Source organism: Myotis yumanensis, unplaced genomic scaffold (assembly GCF_028538775.1).
Source record: "Myotis yumanensis isolate MYYU_CA2020_CCGP unplaced genomic scaffold, mMyoYum1.0.hap1 SCAF_18, whole genome shotgun sequence".
NCBI lineage: Eukaryota > Metazoa > Chordata > Mammalia > Chiroptera > Vespertilionidae > Myotis > Myotis yumanensis.
Window position 1 is genome coordinate 40,440,384 of NW_027223769.1, and position 22,447 is coordinate 40,462,830.

At 58.6% G+C, this 22,447-nt stretch overlaps 1 protein-coding gene across 1 annotated transcript in view; it reads right to left on the reverse strand.

Annotated features, from left to right (window-relative positions):
• Positions 1-213: 213 nt before the first annotated feature.
• Positions 214-22,447, reverse strand: part of TSHZ3 (teashirt zinc finger homeobox 3) — a 54,824-nt gene continuing 32,590 nt past the window's right edge. The window contains exon 2 of the mRNA XM_070398298.1: positions 214-4,225. Coding sequence (XP_070254399.1) covers positions 1,023-4,225 — 3,203 coding nt within the window. The 3' untranslated portion in view covers positions 214-1,022. The remainder of the gene's footprint in view (positions 4,226-22,447) is intronic.

Below are 22,447 nucleotides of genomic sequence, written 5' to 3' on the forward strand. Positions count from 1 at the left end.
AGCATTCTTTGATTTCTAATAAATACCTTTAAAAAACGATGTGCAAAATAGTGACGATGCTGCCTGCCGTGGACGTCGCGCTGGCCCCGTTGGTTCAGACTGCTCGGAACACATGATGACACGGTGCTAATAAATATGTATAATTTAAACGGGAACCCCTATCAATATAGATGTACTGTATAGCAAAACAAACAATCATACTTTGCTTTCAGATAATGTTTCTGTATACTTTATAAATGCTATCTGTGGCATCTTCTGTATAATTTACAATGTTTGCATGTAAAAAAACAGAACCCATAGACCTTAAAAAAGGAAACAGAAATATACACTATACACAGGCACAGCTTATGCCCAGAGCATAGCGGGTCCATAAAACACTGTTGCTATAAATGCAGGAAAAAAGGTCATTTAACCACAATCACATTCTTCATAAGAGAGTCTGAAATCTATACAATATATACATTTATGTTTCAATGTGAAAATAATATTCTTTTAAATTTCAAGGCGTGTTATACCCCTGCAGATCTGCATAAATGGAGGTTCATATTATTAATTTTAACGAAGCTGGTAAGGAGTTTACAAAACAGAGCTTCATACATTATTATCATTTTATTTTATTTTTTTTTTAACCAAACGAATGCAAAAGTGCTTCAAAGTACTCAGAGGGCTAAAGATGAAAGGGTGAGGAACGCGGCGCACGCACTCCGGGTGCATGGAGGGGCGCTTCGGTATAAATGCTTAATTAAATGGTCTGTTACGCATGCAGCTTGGAGCGTCGGTGCTCACGACTAAATCCCATTTACACAGAGTTCCAAACACTTAGCACTGCGCGTCGCCTTCCTGGTTACCAGTGACCACCGCTGATTACGCACCTCTATCAACACTGTACAGTCGTACAGAACCGCCCGCCCGCGCGCGCGCTGCCTGGAGGACGAGAACCTGTGTGCGGCGGGACAGAGCGGCCTCGGTGCGGGCGCCGCCTCCCCAGAGCAGACCACCGTCGTCTGGGCCGGAAGCCACTGCTACTGCTTCTCCAGCTCGGACACGTAGAGCAGGTGGTCCTCCGGGGACTTGCCGTGGGTTTTGCTGAGGTGCAGCTTGACGGCGTGCTTGCTCGCGAAGGTCCGGTTGCACAGTCTGCACTGGTAGGAGGTGCCCAGGTCCTCCTCGGGGGAGGCTGTCATCAGCTTCTCTGACGGCGACTTGGTTTGTGCTATCTGACTGTTCAGCTGCTCGGTGGACAGTTTGGACAAGTCCCGGAGCCGGAAGCCCAGGTGCGACTCCAGGTGGCTGATGTAGGTGGAGGGAGTCCTGATTTGTGACGCACAGTCGTTACAAAAGAACACGGGGTGGCCCGTGTCCAGGTTTTTGAGGAACTTGGTCCCGCCTGTCCTTCGGAGCTGGTACTTCACGTTGGCCAGCCAGTGGCTGATGGTGGTCATGGAGAGCCCCGTGAACCGGGAGATGTGCATGCGCTCCTGGGGGCTCAGGTCCGACATGATGAACTTGCCCTCCGAGGTCTGCCGCAGGCTGGCGGCGAACTGGGCCTGCAGGATCAGCAGGTGCTGCGGGTTCCAGTTGGACTGGCGGCCCTTCCTCTTCTGCGCGGGCGTCGCCTCCTCGGCCTCCTCCAGGGTGGTCCCGTCGACGTCGGACTTCTCGGAGACGCTGGAGGGGGTGGAGGCCTTGGACGTGTGGCTCTCCGTCAGGTTCTTCAGCATGTCGGAGATGTCCGACAGGGCGTTCTCGCGCAGCGGCGAGCTCGACATGAAGGACACGACGGCGGACGTCTTCGCTGTCGTCACGGTGGATGAGGAGGTGGCCGGGGACGTGGACGTGGGGGACAGAAGCACCGAGCCCAGCGAGCAGCCTTTGTCACTCTTCCCTTTCGTCAGGTCGATGGGCTGGTCGTTGCTGGCATGGTAGAAATAGCGGTCCAGGGGGTCCGCCTTCTTGGCCGGCAGGGGAGGGGGCGTGGCCACGGCCGCCTTCTCGGCCAGGCTGTTGCTCATCTTGAAGAGCATGCTCATGGGGTCCAGGGCCGGCAGGGAGGGCTTGGCGGCCTTGCCCAGGTGGATGTTCATGACGGACTGCAGGGCGCTCAGGGGGTTCACGAACGGCTGCTCGGGCGGGTGGTCAGTGATGATGGCTGTGCTGCTCAGGCTGCCGGCCATGGGCTTGCCCGGCTCCTGGCCGTTCTCCACAGGCTCCGCTGGGGGGCTCCCCTCCTTGTCGCCTTCGCTCGGGGGAATGGGGCTGTGCTCCTGGCTGCGGAAGCCGCCGTCACCAGAGGCCTCCATCTTGACGGGCTCGCTGGCGTCGCTGCCGCAGGGGGACGGAGTGGCCCGCTTGGGTGGAGAGAGCTTGCCCTCCGGCTCCTTCATCTTCTCCTCGACCTTGGCCACTTTCTCAGTGACCTTTTTCACCAGCTCCTCCATGGCGTGGAAGTTGGTCTTGGGCATGGGCGAGGTCTGGCTGCTGGGTGGGGACACCAGGGTCTGGCTCTTTGCAGGGGACAGGATCTCGCTGTTGCCGAACATGGGTTTCAGGGGCGTGCTCTTCCCCGACGTGCCCAAGGACAGCTTCATCATGTTGGGGAGCTGGTAGGCGGCGTGGATGCTGGGGTAGCCGCCCCAGCTGGGGGTGCCGTTCTGGGCCTTGTTGATGGCGGACGTCACGGTGTTCTCGAGAGACTTGAGGATGTCCAGGCCCCCCTTGGGACTCTCCTCCAAGTCATTTTCCGTCAAATAGTGGTACTTGGAGGAGATGTCATACTTCTCTTCCTCTTCGCAGGGCTTCTCCTTGTCCTTCGGTTTCTCGTCGGGGACGGCTTTCTCCTTGTCCACTTCCTTCTTGACCTCTACGGTCAGTTTGGGGGAGACGCTGGCCGGCGTGTGGGAGGGGGACGTGAAGGTGGTGGCCGCCAGGGGCACGGACTGCACCTTCTCGTCCAGCAGGGTGGTGACGGTGGGCGTGGCGGGCGTCTCCATGATGGGCTTCCCCTTCTTCATGGCCGAGTTGGTGACCTTGATGAAGTGGCCGGTGACCATCATGTGGGCGGTGAGCTCCTGCAGGGAGTCGTGGGAGCTGCCGCACTCCATGCACTTGAGGATCTGGGACTTGCGGGCCTCGAAGTGCCAGGCGTAGCTGGCCCCGTTCTGGTGGCCGTAGCGGTTGTTGGGCGTGATGTAGGGGTTGGCGTTCTTCTGCAGCACGTCGTTTGTGTCGGCCAGCGCGGCCTTGGGGGTCCCGCCCGTGGAGTCTGGCGAGCTGGGCAGCTCCAGCTCCGCCGGCGCCTTCTTCCGAGCGGCGGGGAGGATTTTGGCCGCAACGGGCGTGACGGGCTCCTTCAGAGGCACTTTTTGGTAGTGTTTCGTTTTGATCATGTGGACGCTCAGGTCCTGCAGGGACTCGAACGAGTGGCCGCAGTACATGCACTTGAGCACCTTCTGGGCGTCCTCCTTCCCCTCCATCTCCAGCAGCGAGCGCTTGCGCGGCTTGGACCAGCGCTTGGGGTTGTTATTGTCCGCCTCGTGGTTGTCGTCGCGGTAGTGGCCCGTCTCGTTCATGTGCACGGTCAGTTCCACCAGCGTGTCGTAGGCGGCGCTGCAGTCCCTGCAGCGGAACTTGCTGGCGCCCGTGAAGATGGAGCCGTAGAGCTTGCTGCTCTGCCGGTAGAGCTGCACGGTGCTGAAGAGGCTGGGCTCGGGCAGCGCGCGGCTCGGCGACACCTGCTGCAGGGTCTTGGCCATGGCGCTCTGGTGCCAGTCGAAGCTGCCGCTGCCGCAGCTGCTGCTACTGCTGCTGCTGCTGCTGCTGCTGCCCGGGTTCTTCTCCGAGGACGGCTGGTGCAGGTTGAGGCTGAGGGTGGACCAGTAGGAATTGGACAGGAAATTGTTGTACACGGCCTTCATCTGCTCCAGGCTGTCCGACACGGAGGTCTCCTCCAGCGCCGCCGCCCCCTCCTTGGTCTCCTCCTCGTTCTTGATGGAGGCGCTTTCGAAGTCGGCCATGCGGTCGCTGGCCTCGCTGATGTGGGACTCGCTGTCCATGTCGTGGCCGGAGAACTCGGCGGCCGGCGAGTTCTGGTAGCTGGCGCAGGGCTTGCTGAGCTCCTTCTCGGGGCATGCGTACTTGGCCGAGGGCTCCCCATCTGCCAGGCTCCCCTCGGGGTCCAGCTCTTCCTCCACCAGGGCGGCAGCCTTGAGCTCGTCGGACACATAGGCTGCGTGGTGACAGGCGGGAAGGTGGGGCAGGTGGACAGAAAGAGGAGAGACCGGGAGGAGAAGAGAAAGAGAAGAAAGCATTAGTAGGTGTTGGTCTTACCTGGAATATTTTCTCAGCTCCCGGGAAAACGCAGCGAAGCCGATGGGCACATTTATTTGTAAAATTAAATAGTTACAATGTGGTGTTTCTTTGGAGTACAAAAAATATCTGCTCTTCAAACATAATTTGCCACCTTATTCTTCTCAAGGGGCAACAGCTTGAAATTAAAACTAAATTTGAAATTAATGAAGCACATTCTGGAGGTGGCATTCACTCCTAAAGTAATAAATTACTTGTATCAACCTCAGAGACAGCAGTTCCTGTCTGTCAATTAATATGTCTTATGCTTCTCCTACCCCTAATGCATTTCTTAACAGACAGATTCACAATTTAAATTAAGCAAGCATTTTTTACTCATTACATTTTTGAGGCTCAATCTTTAATAAATATAAAGGACAAAAACATCAATAAAATTTTTACGAAGTAAAAAGAAAGTACACCAATTGAAATAAATTGAAGATGAGATTGTGTGGCTTTTTTCCCCTTTTATCCTCTGGGAAAGCGCGTCTCCTGGAAGCTGAGCACACATGTCCTACCAAGAGACGGGCACTGGTGCTCCAGATGGGAGGGAAGACGGAACGCCGCCCCGCCTGGGCCCTGCGCCGTGTCCACGCGGCCGTCCGGCCGCCTGCACGCACACGCCGGTGCAGGTGATGTCGGAGCAAGTTCGGGACCATTGGCATGCAGCGCTCACTCCTGCTGTGTCAATATATACAAGACCTTCCCGTGGACCTTACAAATGTCAAAGTGTTTGCTCTTTAGACGACTTTGTCAATATTCACTCAGCACCAGCCTCACGGGCATCACGGACCTGCCTCTCTGGAAGCCGGAGGCTCGGACGTAAACCCGCGTGCAGGTCCCGAGCAGGTGAGGGAGGGTGGGCACCTGGCTTCAGAGGCACATGCCCGGGGCGCGAGGCCGGAGAACACTTGCTATTGGAACAAAATGATCTTTTCATTCTCTTGCACTCGGTGACTTGGGTTACTCCTGAGTGGAGCCCCCTGGCCCTGAACTCGGAGTGGGCTGTTGAGGAGAGGACACTGGACGTCACTCACCCACTGGGTCCCCAGGATGCGGAGCCCTGTGGTGAGTCACAGCCTGAAGCCAGAGGAGAAGGGGCGTCACTGTCTGCCCCCCCACACCCGTGTGCTGCAGGCCAGCGGGGAAGAGTGTGGGAGGCCACAGAGCCAACTGCATGGCGGACTGAAACCAGAAACAGACTCTGGGAAAGAAAGAGCAGCCTGTGTGGGCTTCACTGCCACACGACACCGGTGCCCTCGGTAGATTTCCTACCGGACTCAGTGCGGGACTCAGACCAGTGAGGACGGGCAGACGCGCCCGCAGGCTTCCAGCGGGTCCGCCCTCCTGTTCCTCCCCAGGCCCTCTGAGCACCTTGCTTCCTGCGCTGAGAAGTAGTGACGTCCCCATGGGCGGGGGGGGGGGCTGCGTCCCGGGTACCCGGGGTGGGACCAGCCTAGGGGCAGGGACACTGCTCCTGGCACATGAGGGAGCGAGGCCTGTGCTCGAGCAGCCTCATGAGGGACAGAGGGCGGGCCCTGCTCCGGCCGTCGGAGGTGCGACGTGCTGGGGGGACCGTGCACTGAGGCTGACACGTTAAATGCTGATAAGCTCTTTCCCTCGGCCAGGCCCGACGGCAGGATCCACAGGGGGCCTGGCTGCCGGGCTGGCCACGCTGACACAGGGGACGCGTGTCCTGGAAAAGGGACAGAAAGGGAAACTGCAGAGCTCGCACTGTCCCACCTTCCTCAGCTCACAGCGCGGGTGAGGCCTGGCTTGCAAACCCCCGGGGCCAGCGCTCGGGGTGGGGGCACCCGGGGGAGGGTGACCAGGGCCACAGTCTGCCTGGACCCGCCCTGGGGTGAGCACAGAGAGCCCAGCATCAGGGGCTCCCCTCGTCCTGGCAGACAGGATGCAGAGCAGACGGGTCAGAGCAGTGGTTCTCAACCTTCCTAATGCCGCGACCCTTTAATACAGTTCCTCATATTGTGGTGACCCCCAATTGTTACAAATTGAACATAATGAAAGCATAGTGATTAATCACAAAAACAATATGTAATTCTATATGTGTTTTCCAATGGTCTTAGGTGACCCCTGTGAAAGGGTCTTTAGACCCCCAAAGGGGTCGCGACCCACAGGTTGAGAACCACTGGGTCAGAGCACCTGCCCCTGGAGCCCGGCCGTGCACACAGTGATGCATCTCGGTGCTTGTCTCCCAGAGACACCCTGGAACCACCCTGGGCGCTCTGCTCCCACTACAGCCCCCGGGAACTCCGAGTGGGAGAGGCTGAAATCCGACTCGGCCCCTGAAGCCAAAAGATGCAGGGCCCCAGGAGGACAGGGAAGAGCCCACAGAGGCGTGAGGGCCACAGTGAAGGGGGAACCTAGTGGCTCCCCGGTCCACCTCCCACCCGGGACCCCTGAAGCCTCAGTGCAGGCACCACATCCCCACTGCTGGCCCGGAGCCCCTCGATGGCCCCACTGACGGTGAGTGATGCCGTGAGTGAAGGGGCCACCAGCGCACACCAGACAACTTCTCCTGCCTCCTCAACAGCTGCCCGGACACCGAGGTGATCGAGACTCCGACCAGTCCCAGAGCAGAGCTGGTCTGACCCAAGTCCTTCCTGGGTCGGTTCTGAGTGACGGCATGTCAGCAGGGCTCTGCATACAGGCCTCTGGGCTGGCAGGACACAGAACCCACCGGAGGGGGTCTCCTTGCAGGGGAGCAGCCTGGGCCCACCCACCACCCACCCACTGGGCCCACCTGGCTGGGTTCCTGGGGGAAGACGTGTTCCAGTGCGGGAGGCGCCTCAGACCCCAGACGCTCTGGCTGCCAGGGTCCCCGCAGCCCAGGCCCTGCCTGGCCACCTTCTCCAGGGGAGCCCAGCCCTGTGTCAGATCAGCTCTGGTCTGGAGCCACCGCCTTCCTCTCACCCTGTTGTAATCACACCTGGACGTCCCCCGAAAGGACCCGTGTCACACAAGGGCCGCCTCGCGCCTCTGGGCGCTTTCACAGGGTCTCTCTGTGCAAAGTGCCTGCCCCTGGCCCACGGGGCGGGAGCGCCTCTGACAGTCACCCAGGAGCTAGGAGAGCCCATCCCCCAGGCTGCTGGGAGCCCTGGAGGGTGCAGGGGCAGTGCCGCAGACGGGTGCTCAGTCTGGGCCACAGTGATCACATGCTCACTCACTGGGCAGCTCCCGGAAGCTCAGGGCCCGGGAAGGCGACAGCCAGGATGGGGTGAGTCCCTGGCTGCTGCTGGCGGGGCTTCGAGGAGCAGCACTGAGGGGAACCTTCCTGCTGGTGCAGGAGAGGCAGGAGATGGCGGAGGGGGTGCTGGGTGGAGGGAGCTTAGCAAAGGCACTGGCAACACCACGGTGAGTGGACCGAGTTGTGGGGCCTCTGTTAGGGCACTCGGCAGGGAGCAGAGAAAGTCCGTGCCAGAGAGGGCTTTGCTGGGCCCTCCACCGCCCGCCTGGGGACTTGGGGTCCCAGAAACCTCACTCGGGCTGTCCGAGTGAGGAGGTCACAGCCTCTAGGGACAAAGAGAGCGGCGTTCTTGGGGGTCCCAGGGAGACCAGGGGCCTCTCGGGCAGCCCTGCGGCTGCCGCTGCCCCGGAACCAGGAGGAGCCCAAAGGGCCAGCGGGCCGCGGGCTGGGCGCAGGAGCCGTGGTCCTGGGGTCAGGACTTCTCCCGAGGCTGCAGCCTCCCCGACGGACTGCCTCCCTCCAGCGAGGCAGGAATGTTCATTGTGAGCGAGTTGGTTTGATGTGATGTGTGAGGTGCCAGCCTTTCAGTTGGTGGCACCTGCTAACGCAGCTGGGCGGTTCTCATGCAGGTAGAGCGTGGCCTCGCTGTGGGTGGGGAAGTCGGCGCGAGCAAGGCCAGAGTGACCAGCGGGCTCAGGCTGAAGGCCGCTGCTGATCCTCTGAGGCAGTGACTGTGACCCGGGACCCCTCCCAGGCGTTGGAACCCTCCCTGTTCCGAAGGCACAGACGCGGCACCCAGACGGGCCCCTTCCTGCAGATGCTGGGGAGAGCGAGCGGCCTGGGCCCCGGGGAACCATGCCTGGAGCCCCCCCTCAGGCCAGCCCCTGCCCCACCCCCGGGACCTGCTGGGAAGGCAGAAGGCGCAGAGGAAGTCAGGGCGATAGAGCCCCCGGACAGAGAGGAAAGACAGCTCCCTCAGCTCCAAATGCACACGTTTCCAGGGATACATACGCTCGGCTACAGAGGGGCACCAATCCCACCCCAAAGGAATACGCACCACAGACACAGTCACCCGGCGGACAGAACTTCCCATATGAAGAGTGAATAAACACTCCGTGAGGACACCTGAGCCACGGGGGCACCACACCCCCAGGGGAAGTCCCTCACCGCCAGAACCGCCGGGCAGAACCGCGGTCCAGCTCAGCCTGGTGGTGGTGGCGGCCTACAGGCAGTCTGCCTGCTAACCCGGGACCATCTACGGGGCAAAGCCAAGTCCCGGCAGAGAGGAGAAGGAGGCGAAGCCCCTGCGGCACTGCATGCCCACGTCTCCTGAGTGTGGCAGGTGCCACGCTGCCTGCCGCCTGGAGTGAAGAGTCTAAGTCTGAACCTCTTCCCTGTGCCCTTTGCATCTGTTAGTTCACAAATCCCGGAGGCAGACCCTCACTGACCATGGACCTCAGGACCTGGAGAGTCACTTCCTCCGGACGGCAGATCCTCTCTCCCCGTGTGGAACCCCCGACCACAGCCAACAGCACCGGTGAGTTCCTGAAGCGGAAGGTGTGCTTGGACGTCCCAACCCTGTGCGCGGAGGTCAGTGCCTCAGACACCGTCAGCCCTGGGCCTGGGAGCTCCTGAGGGAGGAGAGGGGCCCTCACCAGGGAGCCTGGAGTCCCCCCTAAGGCAGCCGTGGGGCCCAGCGGACTCCTATCTGTCTACACAGGATCTCACAACCTGGGGGACCACAGCTGAGAACAGGGCAATGGGCTGGGGGATGTGGGGGGCAGCCTTTACAACGGGCCTGTTCCGAGGGGGCTGTACCTGTGCAAGCCCAGTGCTCACTAGGCCTCCCCCTGCTTCCCCGGCGCCCACAGCGCTGTGTTCAGGGAACAGTATACATGGTTTTCATGAGAGAGGGGTCAATTCACATGGAAGACGGGCAACTGGTTCACCAAACCCACCTACCCTTCCATCCACCCCCCCCCAACACCCACCCCCTTCCAACACCCACCCCCACCCAACACCCACCCCCATCCAACATCCACCTACCCACCAAACCACCCCCATCCAACACCCACCCACATCCAACATCTACCCACCCCCCAAACCACCCCCACCCCCCAGCAAACAACCCATCCCTTCCTTCATCCACCCACCCATCCACCCATCTATCCACCTACCCATAGATCCCCCCACCCAGTAACCCATCCCTTCATCTACATGTATATGATGCTAAATACATACGCTCCATGCTTTCGAGTGAGGAAGAAGTTACCAAAATGAACAGCTCAGAGTCACAGTCCAAGGGCCTTGGTTAAGGAGCTCCGAGCACTAGAGGGTCAGGCCCACACCAGCTCCTTAGCTGGACACCCCAGGGCCAGCATCACCAAGCTCCACTGCACCTCCCGTGCCCGGTCTCACTGCCCACTCCACCACACGTGCCCCTTCCCCTGGAAAGGTTTCTCTGGTCTCGTCGTGGCTTCTGCTGCTCCTTCCACGTGGCGTCTGAGGCTCCATTTCTCACATCGCTCCCTGCCTGCCAACACCCTCCTCCGCCCGCCCCTCCAGGTCCGTTCCCACCTGCCTCTCTCTCATTTCAGGGACAGACATGGACGGAAAGGCCTCTCGGGTCTAATTCTAGGGAAACTGCGTCTCTCCTGGCGTTCATCTCCGTGGTGTGTGCACTGGCTAACCGCGTGCATCAGTGGTCTCTCCATACACCTCCCAGGGGCTGGGACCGCACGCCTTGCCCCGCCCCCTCACGCGACCCACATAAACGCCCCAGTGACTCCTGGCCCAGGTCCCCCAGTGGGTAGGCGCTGCTTAGGGTGAGCGCCACCACAGACGCATGTCACCACAGGCGGAAGTCCCCCAGCGTCCCCCACACGCTCCAGTTCAGGGCAGAGCAGCCTGCAGGGCCCCCACCTCACATACGTCACCTCTCCCACGCCTCAGAGCAGAGACACGGGGCGAGGGCCGAGGGCGTGCCCCCGTGACTGCTGGCTACAAGTGGGGGAGAGCTGCCTGGTGGGCGAGGACACTGTCCCCAGGGCCGGGCGCACGCTGGGGGCCTGCAAAGCTCTTTGAATTGCATCGAACGTTCAAGTGAAGAGATGTCACAGACACAGAAGGCAGACGTCATGCTTGCTCTTTTTGGTTTGTTTTGTTTCCCTGACCCAGAAGACAAGCAGCATTTCCATAGGAATTAAACCCAGATCGGTTGTCAACACACAGGGGCCTCCCGCCCCTGAAGCCCTGCCCATGGCGGGGAGCTCTGGAACACCCCAGGGGAGGGCAAGCCAACATCATGCCCATTGAATGGACAGGGAGGCTGAGGCTCAGGGAGTGGGGAGGGGGAGGGAGTGGGAAGCACACGTGCAGGACCAGTTCTCTCCTCCCCTGGCCAAGAGGGCAAGTGTCTTTTCACCTGGAAACAGACACAGAGGGAGGGAGGGCTGCTTTCCGGGCAGGGACACCTGGGAGCTCCTGAGTCAGGTGCCGGCTCTGCGAGGGGAGGGGGGCACAGGTAGAGTCCCCACCTTGGAGGGGCCCAAGGCTGCCCTGCGCTGCCTGCCGCCTCGCCTCCTGCACAAACCCCTTGGAGTCTCCGCTGGCCCTGTTCCCGCTGCCCCGCTGCCTCCGAGGGGAGTCTGGACCACCACCACCACCACCGGGAGGACGGCATGTCACAGGAGCAGAGACACTTGCCAAATGCTTTTCCCTTACAAGCACCCCCATCATGACCTGTGTTAATGAAGTTAATTGAATTTAAGATCAATAATGGTTAATTATTGCAATTTGACATGCAGAGACGAATGGCTCCCAGACAGAGCAGTATGTGTGTGTGTGTTTGCGCGCATGCGCGTGTGCAAGGTGCGGACTCTCCCTGTGAAGGTGGGCACCTCCCCTGGGCAGGATCCCACGGCCCCATCGATCCCAGCGATCTGATCGACCTTCCTCTGATGACTTCGGCTCCACCAGCTCCGGGGAATGTTCTGCACACGGCTCTAACCCTGTCCCCGCGCCCATGGCTGCCACGCACCACAGATCCCCGGAGATGGATGAGGGCCTGCAGGGCCCCAGCAGCTCCCACAGAGGGGACTGTGGTCCGGACTCAGGTAACCTCACTGCACAGGGAAGCACTCAGGGGTCAGGGCAGTTAGGTATGATCACAATCCAACACCAATTTTCTTTTTTTTTTTTTTTTTTGCATCACCAAAGATGGCCTCAATTTGACATTAAAAAAAGCCCGGCTGGGAAAGTAGGTTACAACTAGCTTCCTGTGGGATGGCCTCCGGGGGCGGGGCTCCGGGCGGCAGGGGGGCGGGTCCAGGCCTCTCTCCTGCTCAGGGGACCAGGGGGCTGCCCAGGGGGCCCATGCATGGCTCCTGGGGGAAGTCTCCTTTCCGGGAGGGTTTCTCTGGAGGAAATTGTGTCCCCAGGAACTCCTGGACCGACACCCCTCTCCGCACACAGAGCCCGTTGGGTATGCACTGGCGACTTCTATGGACGGAGGGGCGGTGGGAGCAGGGCTGCTGACTGGAGCACGGACTGCGGAGCACCGAGCGCCTGACGTGAGATTATGCAAAACCACCGTCGAGCCGAGCGCTCATCATCTCCATGTCAATCACTTGAAAGATCTCTGAGAGCATGTTTACATTAAACACATTCGTGCGGGAGGAGAGCCTTGCGGCTGTATCAGAACAGCTTCCACTGCCATTAGCGAATCTCAGAGGCATCTCCTGGGCGATGATAGGATGGCGGTGGCAGGCGGGGTGGGTGGGGCCTGCGACACCAGGCCTGAGGGACATGAGGGACCCGTCCCCGGTTCCTCGGAGGGAGGATGGCTGGGCCCTCCTGAGTCCCGGAAGGTGGAGCCCCAACGAAAAGCACTGCCTTTCCCCACCGGGGTGGCCAGCCCAGGGGCCCTGTGCCACCTTGTGTAGCCAGCACATGCCGGCGCACAGGGACAGCTGCTGGGATTAAAATGCGACGGCCACAGCCAGGACGTCCCTGTGCCAGCGCCTCGTCCCGATCTCCATACTGCGCACCATGAGAACGGCATGGAAATCACCAGATGAGGGCATGGCACCCGGGTGCAGCCGAGCCGGACGTGCCCGAAGGAGAGGCTCCAGCATCGTCACGGAGCAGGTGCCACAGGGACGATGGCAAGGCCCGCTGAGGCCCCGTGCGGACACTAAGGAGCCCCTAGCTCGGCCGCCCGCTTCCCCCGGCCTAGCGGGCAGTGACACTGGGGTAATGGCAGCGGTGGGTGTCCCCCAGGAGCCAGGTATGGCCTCCGGGCTTCTCGCTATTCTTGTTTTCAGGACGCCATGGAGGGTTCATTCCCTTGCTCCCCGCCTGTCTCCTCACACCACCCTCTCCTCACGTGAGGACACTGGGTCCCCCTGAGTGCCCAGCCGGTCAAACAGAGAGCCAGGATCTGAACTCGGGTCTCTCCTGAAACACCCCCCCGCCCAACACCAGGGACATCTCGGGCACCGCAGCTGCCCGCCCTGCCAGCACGTGGTGGCGCTGCTGACACTTTCCAAGGCGCAGGCAGTCCATGCAGCCCTGTGCGGGAAGCCCTGAAACCACCTTCATCTCAAAGAGCAAGTCTGCACTCGGAGACGGAGCCACAGGGCTGGTTCCCAGGTTCTCGGAGCGACCCCGTCCCTGGGCTGCAGCCCCAGTGTCCCCAGGACCCCAGACCAGGCTGAGCTGCGACTTGTGCTCTGGGAAGCCAGCGTGAAAGAGACAGGACTCCCCCCACCAGCCACAGGGTCAGGACACAGGCCACACGGAGAGCAAGCGGATGCACACCCTTCCAGGTGGCCAGTGTTTGCAGTTGTTTCAGAAACTGTGGTTACATTTACACCAAAATGGATTCTTTCTGAGGTTCTAGTCTGGATGCTCATGAAGTGCGCTGCCCCCCGATTCCCAACCACAGGGCGTTTCCCTGATGGGTCTGTATGAGCGGGGATTTGCTTTTCCCCAAAACGCTGTGCACGCTGTCACTCTTCTCATCAAACCGCAGGATGGACACTAACACGGAAGCACCACGTCCACGGAAACGGTCCCTCTGGACCCCAAGTGAGGTCTGAAGTGAGGCCACAGGACAAGACAGGAACTCTGGGAGCCAAGGTGCCAGCCCAACAGGCCCCATGGAGTGGGGTCTGAGTGCCCACGGCTCATGGAGGGCTCAGGCCATCTGCATTCGCACAAAGGGACACCCCATGAGTCCGACTGCCCGACACAGTGACCCTCAACATAAACATGGACCAACAGCTCCAAACAAACGTACCCCCAGTGAGCGTGCTCGGTAAGAGAATGCGTCTGATCCCTGCAAACATGTAGCCGTGCCGGCCGCCCACAGCCTCTGGGAAAAGTCAGGGGCCTGTGAGCTGTGTAAACTAATCCATTGCCACAATGTCCACCAAGTGCCCGGGTGGCACCTCTCTCTCTCCAGAGGAGGGCACAGGCCTGGCTGGACGGGGTCACTCCGTCTACACAGCCAACGGCACCAGCCGGAGGGAGGGCTGTGTTCACAGGTAATCTCCTGGTCCAGCCCTCACCACGGGGCTGCTCAGTGGACCGGACTGGCTCAGGCGCTGAGCGCTGCTCACCCGCCTGCCGGCCCTTCTCCTCCCGCCAGCCCCGCACGACCAGCAGTGCAAAGATCCCCGAGGTCAGATTTGTGGAACCCGCAGCCCCGACGCGCGGGCGCCGGCCCAGGATGACCCGGAGCTCCGGGGGGGCTGTGATGAAAGGTGCCGGTGAAGGCCGGGCATCTACCTAATAATAATGGCAGCTAACGTGCGGCGAGTCCCCGAGGGCCTGGTGCCGCCCGCCTGCCCCGTGCCCACGGGGATTCCCACACGCCCCACGCCGTGCACACGTGCTGTGGGAATCGCACGGGCAGGACTCGGAGGAACATGCGAGGTGACAGGAACTGGGTCTGAAACCGCAGAGCCGGGACTGGACCCAGCTCCCGGGGGCCCACCTTCCTGGTGGAGCCGAGCCCCACGGGCATCCTCAGGTGTTTACAGAAAGAACTGGCAAACTGGGACCCTCGCCCCCCCGCCCAAAATTAATCTCCAGTTTTTAAAATATCAAAACCTTCAAGTGTATAATTAAATTAATCATCATAAATTACTTTTTAGCGCTAGAGCTGGATTTATAATATCATTCTCAAACCTCTCTGTGAGATTTAAATATTTTATAGCATGTGTGAGTCAGAGGAAATGTGTCTGAGGGGCTTACATCTCGCTACAGAGCAGCAGACTTTGACAAAAACTGTAGCACAACTGTTTCTGAGGTAGTTTGTAAGAATTATTTATTTCCATACCAGTTAATTATGATGGGAGTCTTTGTTGAATGCACAAGCATTAAAAAAGTGCTGATATTTTATGCATCTTTAACTGGAGTGCGGCTCCCCGCAGCGCACTGGTGGCTCTGTGACATTTAGCATTCACTCACAGCAACTGTAATAAGGGGTTTGATTGCTTCCTTTGCAGACGTAGTAATTTAATAACTGTGATCAGTTGCATAAATTTACTATACAACCATCTTAAGTTAGCCACATTAAAATTAAGCAAAATTGTAATCTGTTGACAGATTACTGCTACTGAACAATTCTACTAAAAGCATTTCAGATCAGCTTGTAAAAAATACGGCCGTTTCTTCCTTCCCCACCCCACCTCCAGGCACCCCACCCACACACCACCCCGGCCAGGAGACGACTTCACAGCGTTCTTCACTTTCTGCCAGATCACCTGGACTGGGGACTCCGTTCCCCGAAATGTTTCGTGTGGTGGGTCCTGCTACCTGGAGGGAAGGCAGCGTGTCACTTGCTTCTTCCTTTCTTCCCAGGGTTTCTCGGAGGCAACTCTGCATCCATCTCGCTGGAAGGACACCTCCCACACGGAGCTCTTGTGGATAAAAGGCCCGTGTCCCCCGCAAAGAGAGGACGGACTCTACCTGAGCGGGAGGAGGGGTGCCGGCGTCCGGCAGGACGGAGCAGCACAGCGGCCTCCTGGCTCCGAGGCTGAAGGAGCCCCGTGAGCCCGTGAGCAGGAAGGAGCGGGCCCAGCCATGGCAGCACCTGCGGCAGTGCGATGAGAAGGGGTGCCCTCCGCTCCCCTCGGAAGCCAGGTGGGCCCATCCTGCTTGGGGCCTGTGAGCTGACTCCAGAGCGGTGTGCAGCCAAGCGGCAAGAGGAAAACTGTTCCTGATCCTTCCCAGCGAGTATCTTTAACCATCTGTTTACACTTACCAAATATGCTTCCACATTTCCAATTTTATCAGTATATAAAAAGAATATCTGTGTTTTTTTTAAATCGTAAATATCTTGTGATGCTTCTTTACATAATTCAAGAGAAATTAAAAAAAAATTCTCACTTGAAAGCCAGCAGGAGCACAGACCAGTTTAAACTTCCACTTACATAGAGGTGTGGGGGGGTCCACTCCAGAGGGTCGAGGCTTTTTCGTGGGGCAGGGTCAAATGTCAAAGGTGACTGCCTGCCCGTCGGGGAAGAGGTGTGTCCTCCCTGAGCAAACAGTCGAAACACGGAGGACTGGTTTGGGGCCCTGCATATGCAGCCTGTCACTTCCGATCAAGCCGGGTGTCCCCCGACAGGTGATGTGCGGGGCTGGGCTGCCAGCCTCCTGCGGAGCCGAGCCCACGGCTGCGCGTGACAAATTGGAAGGGACTTCTCGACCAAATTTCCTGCCAAGAGACCTAACAGTCAAATGTCTGTCTTCTTCTCATCACCAGGGACTGACGCCACGACTCTGACATGGTGTCTCTGTTACTTAAAGACGGAGTTAATGGAAAATGATCAAGAAACGTGAGGCGGCGAAACCTCCTGGAGCCAAGCCCCAGAAACTTCCAGCATGGGCTCCTTTGTCCTGGGAAGGCACGCGTGTGTGCACGTGCATGGGTGTGTGTGCGTGTGTGCACGCGTGTGTATGTGACAGACCATCACTTCCTCAGGCAGCCAGGGAACGTGGTGTCTGCCACCGCCACCATTACCTGCATTGCCATGTAACCAACTGAGCTACCCTGGGCCAGGTTTGTTTGCTTCTAATTATAACTAATTATGTTTCTAAATATATTCTTTAGGGTTACCACGTGTATAAAAAAGGAGGTAGGAAAGAAAGAAAATGCATCGGGATTATTAAAAGAAAGAGGAACATACTAATTAGCTAACTAGTATACTCATTTCAATGTTTAATAATATTTGTAACATCCCAGCGTGCACTGCAGAATATAAATCACCCACAGCACCACCTGGGCGCCCCCGGGACAGGGGCTGCTTCTCTCTGGGAGCCTTGCAGCCCTGGCTGCTACATGTTTCTTTGAGTATTTCTTTGCATCCCACCCCATTCCACTCCCACAAATTTAAAAAAATAGCAAATTTTGTTTCCCACCAAAACCTTTTAACCACTATGTCTACGCAACACAACCTAATTCCGTAACTGCTCCCCCTTGTGTGGAAGCTGCCTCTGCCCATCTCCGTCCTGCACGGCTGGGTGGACATGGGAGCAGGCACCATCCTTCCCTCCATCTCCTCCCTCTGCTCGGGCCTCCCTCCCTGTGCTCGGAAGGTTCCAGGCTTGTGTGGCCTGTGATAGCCCAACTGTGATGGCGGAAAAGATGGGAGCGAGGCAGCGATGCACAGGGCAGAGGAGCGCAGGCATGGGGTCCCGACCCTCACCTGGAAGGGGAGCACCTCTCCCACCACCTGAGCAGGACGCAGGGCAGGGCGGCACCCCATCGGGGCCCAAGGATGAAAACCGGGTCATGGCCAACACCCAGGGGGCCTGGCCGTCCGTGGGGCTTGCCTCCGTCCCAGTCCACTTCCGACCGCGGGTCAGCCCAAGACAAACAAAGCCCTAACAGAAATGTTACCGAGGAAATAATAGCCATTTCCAATGATAATACACAATCTTAGCCCTGACGCTTGGCTGATTTAGGTGCTCGGCCAACGCGCCGAGCAGCCTGCCTTCCTCGGGCGGCCTCTAATGGGGAACTGGCAGGCCTGGCAGCCTTATTTCTGCTTTAGATTTGGTTTGTCACTGGGTCTCCATTACCTGCCACTCATCGGTGATCTCTTTGGACAGGCCTGATCAAAAGATGTCATTTGACCTACTCCACTTGGCAGAAACTTGCATGACTCTCATAAAGGGGCCACCCCAGCTATAAATAAAATGACATTATTATTTTTCTGTCCCATCATGTAGAAGAGACAATTATGATAATGCAGTGTCTGTCATCGGGAGCTAGCAAATTGCTAGCTCTCACGCAACTGTTTAGCTTTCTTATTTGTTTTTTGTCTGTTTCCCTCCATTTCAAGTTGAAGATAAAGCGGAATTGAAATCCCTAATGCTCTGGCTCCCACGGAGGCGCGGGCCTCCTCATGGCGCTGACATGCAGGTGTGGCCACAGCCTGTGCCTGTCAGTGTTGGGAGGTTGGCACCACCCGGCAGCTGGGATCAGGCCCGGCCTGCACTTCGTGTTTTGAAAATAAGCTAAAGTCTGAAATTAGAACCGAGAGATGGTACTGCAGAGAGAGAATCACCGCGGCCAGGTTTATGTCCTTCAAGTCATAATAAGGGAAAACGCACCAACATGGGGGTGGAGCCCACAGCCTGGCAGCCACACTGGTCCAACTGTCGGTCCCTTCCCAGTGGGAACAACATGGCTCCGTTCTCAGGAGACTGGCCCTCATCCTTCTGGGAATGGAGGTTGGGGTGCACAAGAGCGGCTTCCCCCGGGGGGTTGAGAGCTCCATGTAAAGACATAACTGACTCAGTGGTCATCCTCCAGTGGCCAGAAGCCTGTGGGGACCAGAGGCAGCAATCTCCGCCCCCCACGTGCCAGGAACCTGCCCACTCGGTCTCCACCCAATCAGTGCTCTTGCTGGGAAGACTGACACACCGTCCGAGCCGCCTGCTGGGATTCTGGCTGTGGCTGCTCAGACTGGGCTCTTCCTGGAGAGAGGGAGGAAGCAGAAATCTTTCACACAGGCACCAAGTCCAACCCCTCATTCCATGAAGGAGGGAACGAGGCCCAAGCAAGGGGAGGACTGCCCAGAGGCACCGAGGGAATTGAGGGCGGGGCGACACAGAATCCAGAGCCCCGCTTCCCGGCCGGGTCCCCCCCAACCCCTGCGCCATGGCCGGGGGGGGCCCCCCACTCCACGCCCGCCGCCTGACGTCTCCTCCGAGGCCAGCCCAGAGCTCACCCTTTGGTGGGTCTGACCATGGCCATGCTGAGCCAGTTAGGGCGACGGCTCGTCTAGGTCGTCAAATGCGAGGCCTGCAGGCGGAGCCTCCAGGCCCAGGCGAAGGGAACAGTCCGTCAGTCCCTGGGGTCACATTTGTGACCGGAACAAGCAGGTCCCTGGGGTTGGTGCCCCGCCCCGCCCCGCCCCGAGGAGGCTTAGGTGGAGGTGGGCGCCCAGGACGCTGCCAGCTCTGTCTGCACAGGCAACAGTCTTGCGGCACCAGCGCTGCCTTTTGGTCATAAAGTGGGTGGCTCGACCTCTCTCCTTCATTTCCCATCTGTAAAATGGGGGGCGTGGAACTTACCTCCCAGGGTCTATGGGCATTAGATGGGATAATTCATGCAGAGTGTTTAACATGGGGTCGGACACAGCGTGGAGCATAATTCATATTTCTCCTCACACCTGTCACCAGGTGCCTACTTCCCTAAGAAGCCACCATACTTCAATAATTTGTCCCCACAACACAAGCCCATTAACCCAAGTGGGTGGGTGAAAACAGAGAAATCAGTCTTATTCACTCTGAAACTTCTATTTCTACTGTTTCTTTGCTGTATAACTGACATATCACCCCTAACATTTTTCGAATGCCCCATATATTTCTTTCCTCATGATTCTTTCGGCCCACCAATCCCAAAGCAACTCGTTTACCTTTGATCTCTATAAATTGGTTTTCCATTTCAAGAATTTTGTAAGTAGAATCATCTAGTGTGTATTCTTTCATGACTGACTTCTTCCCTCAGCAAACTGCTTTGCGGACGGCCTCGCTGGGGGTCCCTGCACCTGCTGGCAGGGGTCTGCGCAGGGCGCATGCAACCCCCAAGTGGCTCCCAGGAGCTGTGAAACGCCAGCTCCCGGAGCTGGTGCCCTCGGGGGTCTGCCATCCAGGACCGCGCACACCATGGCGCTCCCTCCTGGAGCTGAGCAACCCGGTGCCCAGTCATCACAAGGTCACATCACAGTTGCTGAGTCTCTGCCAAGTGCCCTGCTCCTACCTCCCCATCCTACTCCCACGTCAGGAGCCTCTCTCTCCTCCAGCTGCTTCTCAGGTGCCAGTGATCGAACACGGAGGACGCAGAGCCCAGTGAGCCAGGGCCGAGTGTGGGGCGAACCAGAGGATGGAAACAGCCACTTCCTTTATCGCGCTGCCTAGACAGAGCTGCAGGGCCGGGGCCATTCGGGTGCATTTCCTGTCTTCTTGATGTGGCTCCAGTCCCAGGGGCTGACATGCAGGGGGTCTGCAAGTATCAGCAGGGGGTGCTAGATGGGCTCGGGCCTGTGCCAGGGAGAAGGTGGGCGAGCGCGGGCTCCTTGTGGTGCACGGGGCATGATGCAAACAGGCCCGAGTCCAGGATCACAGGCTCATTTCCACTCTGTCCTGTAGCTGGGGCCTTGGGTAAGTTACACAACCTCCGAGTCCTCCTCTGTAAAACGAGAACGAAGCACCCTCTTCGGAGAATTGCTGCCGATGGGATTATGCACAGCCAGCACTTAGCACAGTGCCTGGCACCTGGCAAACGTCCAGCACAGCCCAGCGGTTTCTGGCTGTAGAAGCCGTGCTCCTCCATCAGCCCCAGACCCCTGCAGGGACAAGAAAGGGCAAGGTCTGGGGGGCGGGGGAGGGGAGGAGGGGCCTCCACCAGGCCCTGCCCTGCAGCCAGGACAGTCATTAAATGTCGAGGAAGCTCTCGCCTGTGTGGTCAGCTCAGTGTCCTCAGCCCAAAAGAAGCCCCTTGGCAGGGCGGGGGCTGCACACCCTTCCCCATCCAAGCGTCTCTCCTCCTCTCAGGCCAGAAGTCCCGCAGCAGCAACGCAGGCAGAACCGGGCCACGCGGTGCGGGTCAGTCCTCTTCTAACAAGCAGGTGGCCCTGGAATGGCTGGCCTGGGAGTACAGGAGGGAGGTGCGGGGGAGGGGGGCGTGTTGAGCATTAATCCACCTGATAACCCAGCAGTGGGTGTATCTATCAGGTCACCCCCCTCCCCTTCACCTCTCAAGTCCTAGGGCCGATCGGAGCACTAATGTCTGGGGAGGAGAGAGAAGGTACAAACAGCCGGAAGCAGACAGAGGCTGCAGCGGTGACCCAGCCCCGGGGTTTCTGACCTCCTCTCCCCCGCCACCGTCTCCAGGGGGAGAGGTGAGAGAGGGGGAGAGCCTGCAGCTTTTGACCATGTCAGTGTTTTCCTGCAACCCAGGTAACCCCTAAGAGGAGGGCCTGGTCTGCAGACCCAGAGCAGGGCTCCCCCCCTGCCCTCCACGCCCATGCTGAGCAGGAGCAGGCGATGGGGCCCTGTGTGAGGCCCAGGGGTCAGAGAGGCCGGGTCTTCACAGGTGCGGAGGGCAAGTGCTGCGCATGGGCAGCCCGGTCGCCATGTCTCGTGGCCCTCACTTTCCTTTTCTGCAGAAGGGGGTGGTGAGGCCAACACTCCCGGGGCGCTGTGACGGAGAGCAGGCTGCACGCTGCTCTGAGCTGGGCACGCCACTGCTCCTGGAGCCGTTGCCCTCCCAGGCTTCGGACTACAAACCGGCCAACGCGAGGTCATTGGACAGGCACGGCACAGGAAGATCGACAGCCGTGCCAGCCACGTGGCGATGTGAGAGTAACTAACCACAACTCAATACGTGCAGCACCAGCTCCTCAGGGACGCAGCAGCCACACGTGGTCGTGGCCCCCCCACGGGACGGCCCCGAGCAGGGCATGTTCATTAGGGTCCATGGTCCATGGTGCCGGCAGGGTCCCCGGCCACCGCTCCCTCGGGCTCTGGGTTTCTGCGGTCCTTGCCTGGCATCGGTGGGCAGAGGCTTTCCTGCAGGGACAGTCAGGAGCCCTGGGCGCTGAGGACCCCTTGGAGGAGCTCCCAGAAGTCAACATTCACTGGCATCAAGACCTTCTTGGTGCGGGACGCACCCACCGAGGTCCGAGGAAACATGAGGTGGTTCACCTTGATGCTCACGGCAATAAATCACTCCCTTGTCAGTCTTGTCATTTTCCTCCTGACGACTTCAAGGAGAGAGTATCCGGCTGGTGCGATTGGTCGTGAGCTCCTCCCTGACCCTGGCTAATCTCCTTTTTTAGAAAAGGGAGATAAGACATCAGACGCAGGCCATGGACGGGCAAGAGAATCCAGCTAGAATTTAATGACATTGTTTGATTTCACTGCACTTATTTTTATGGTTATTTTCTCTTGATGGCAAGTGATTCCTGGGTCTTCATTTATGGAAGTGATACACTACACTTTCCTTTTAAAAATAAATTTATTTGATTTAAAAACCGTGTAAACAAATACTGTTGAGGCCGTACATGTGGCATCCAGTCATATCAGGTAGCGGGACAGGACTGGGACCCAGAGTGCTCCGCCTGCTCCGGGCTCATGGAGCCACCGAAGATTCCAGAGGCAACTCTGCAAGAAGCCCCTCCCACCCGGCCCCGCCCATGACTTGGACCTGCCCTCCCAGCTAACAAGCAGCCTTTGCTGTTTGAGATTCCCAGCACCCAGGCGTGTAAGGGAATGTCCGGCTCCTGCAGAAAAGACCTGAACTTCCTCTTTGGGGGGGTGTCAGCTATTGAGCCTCAATACTAATAAATATGCTAATAAAAACATAAAATTTGC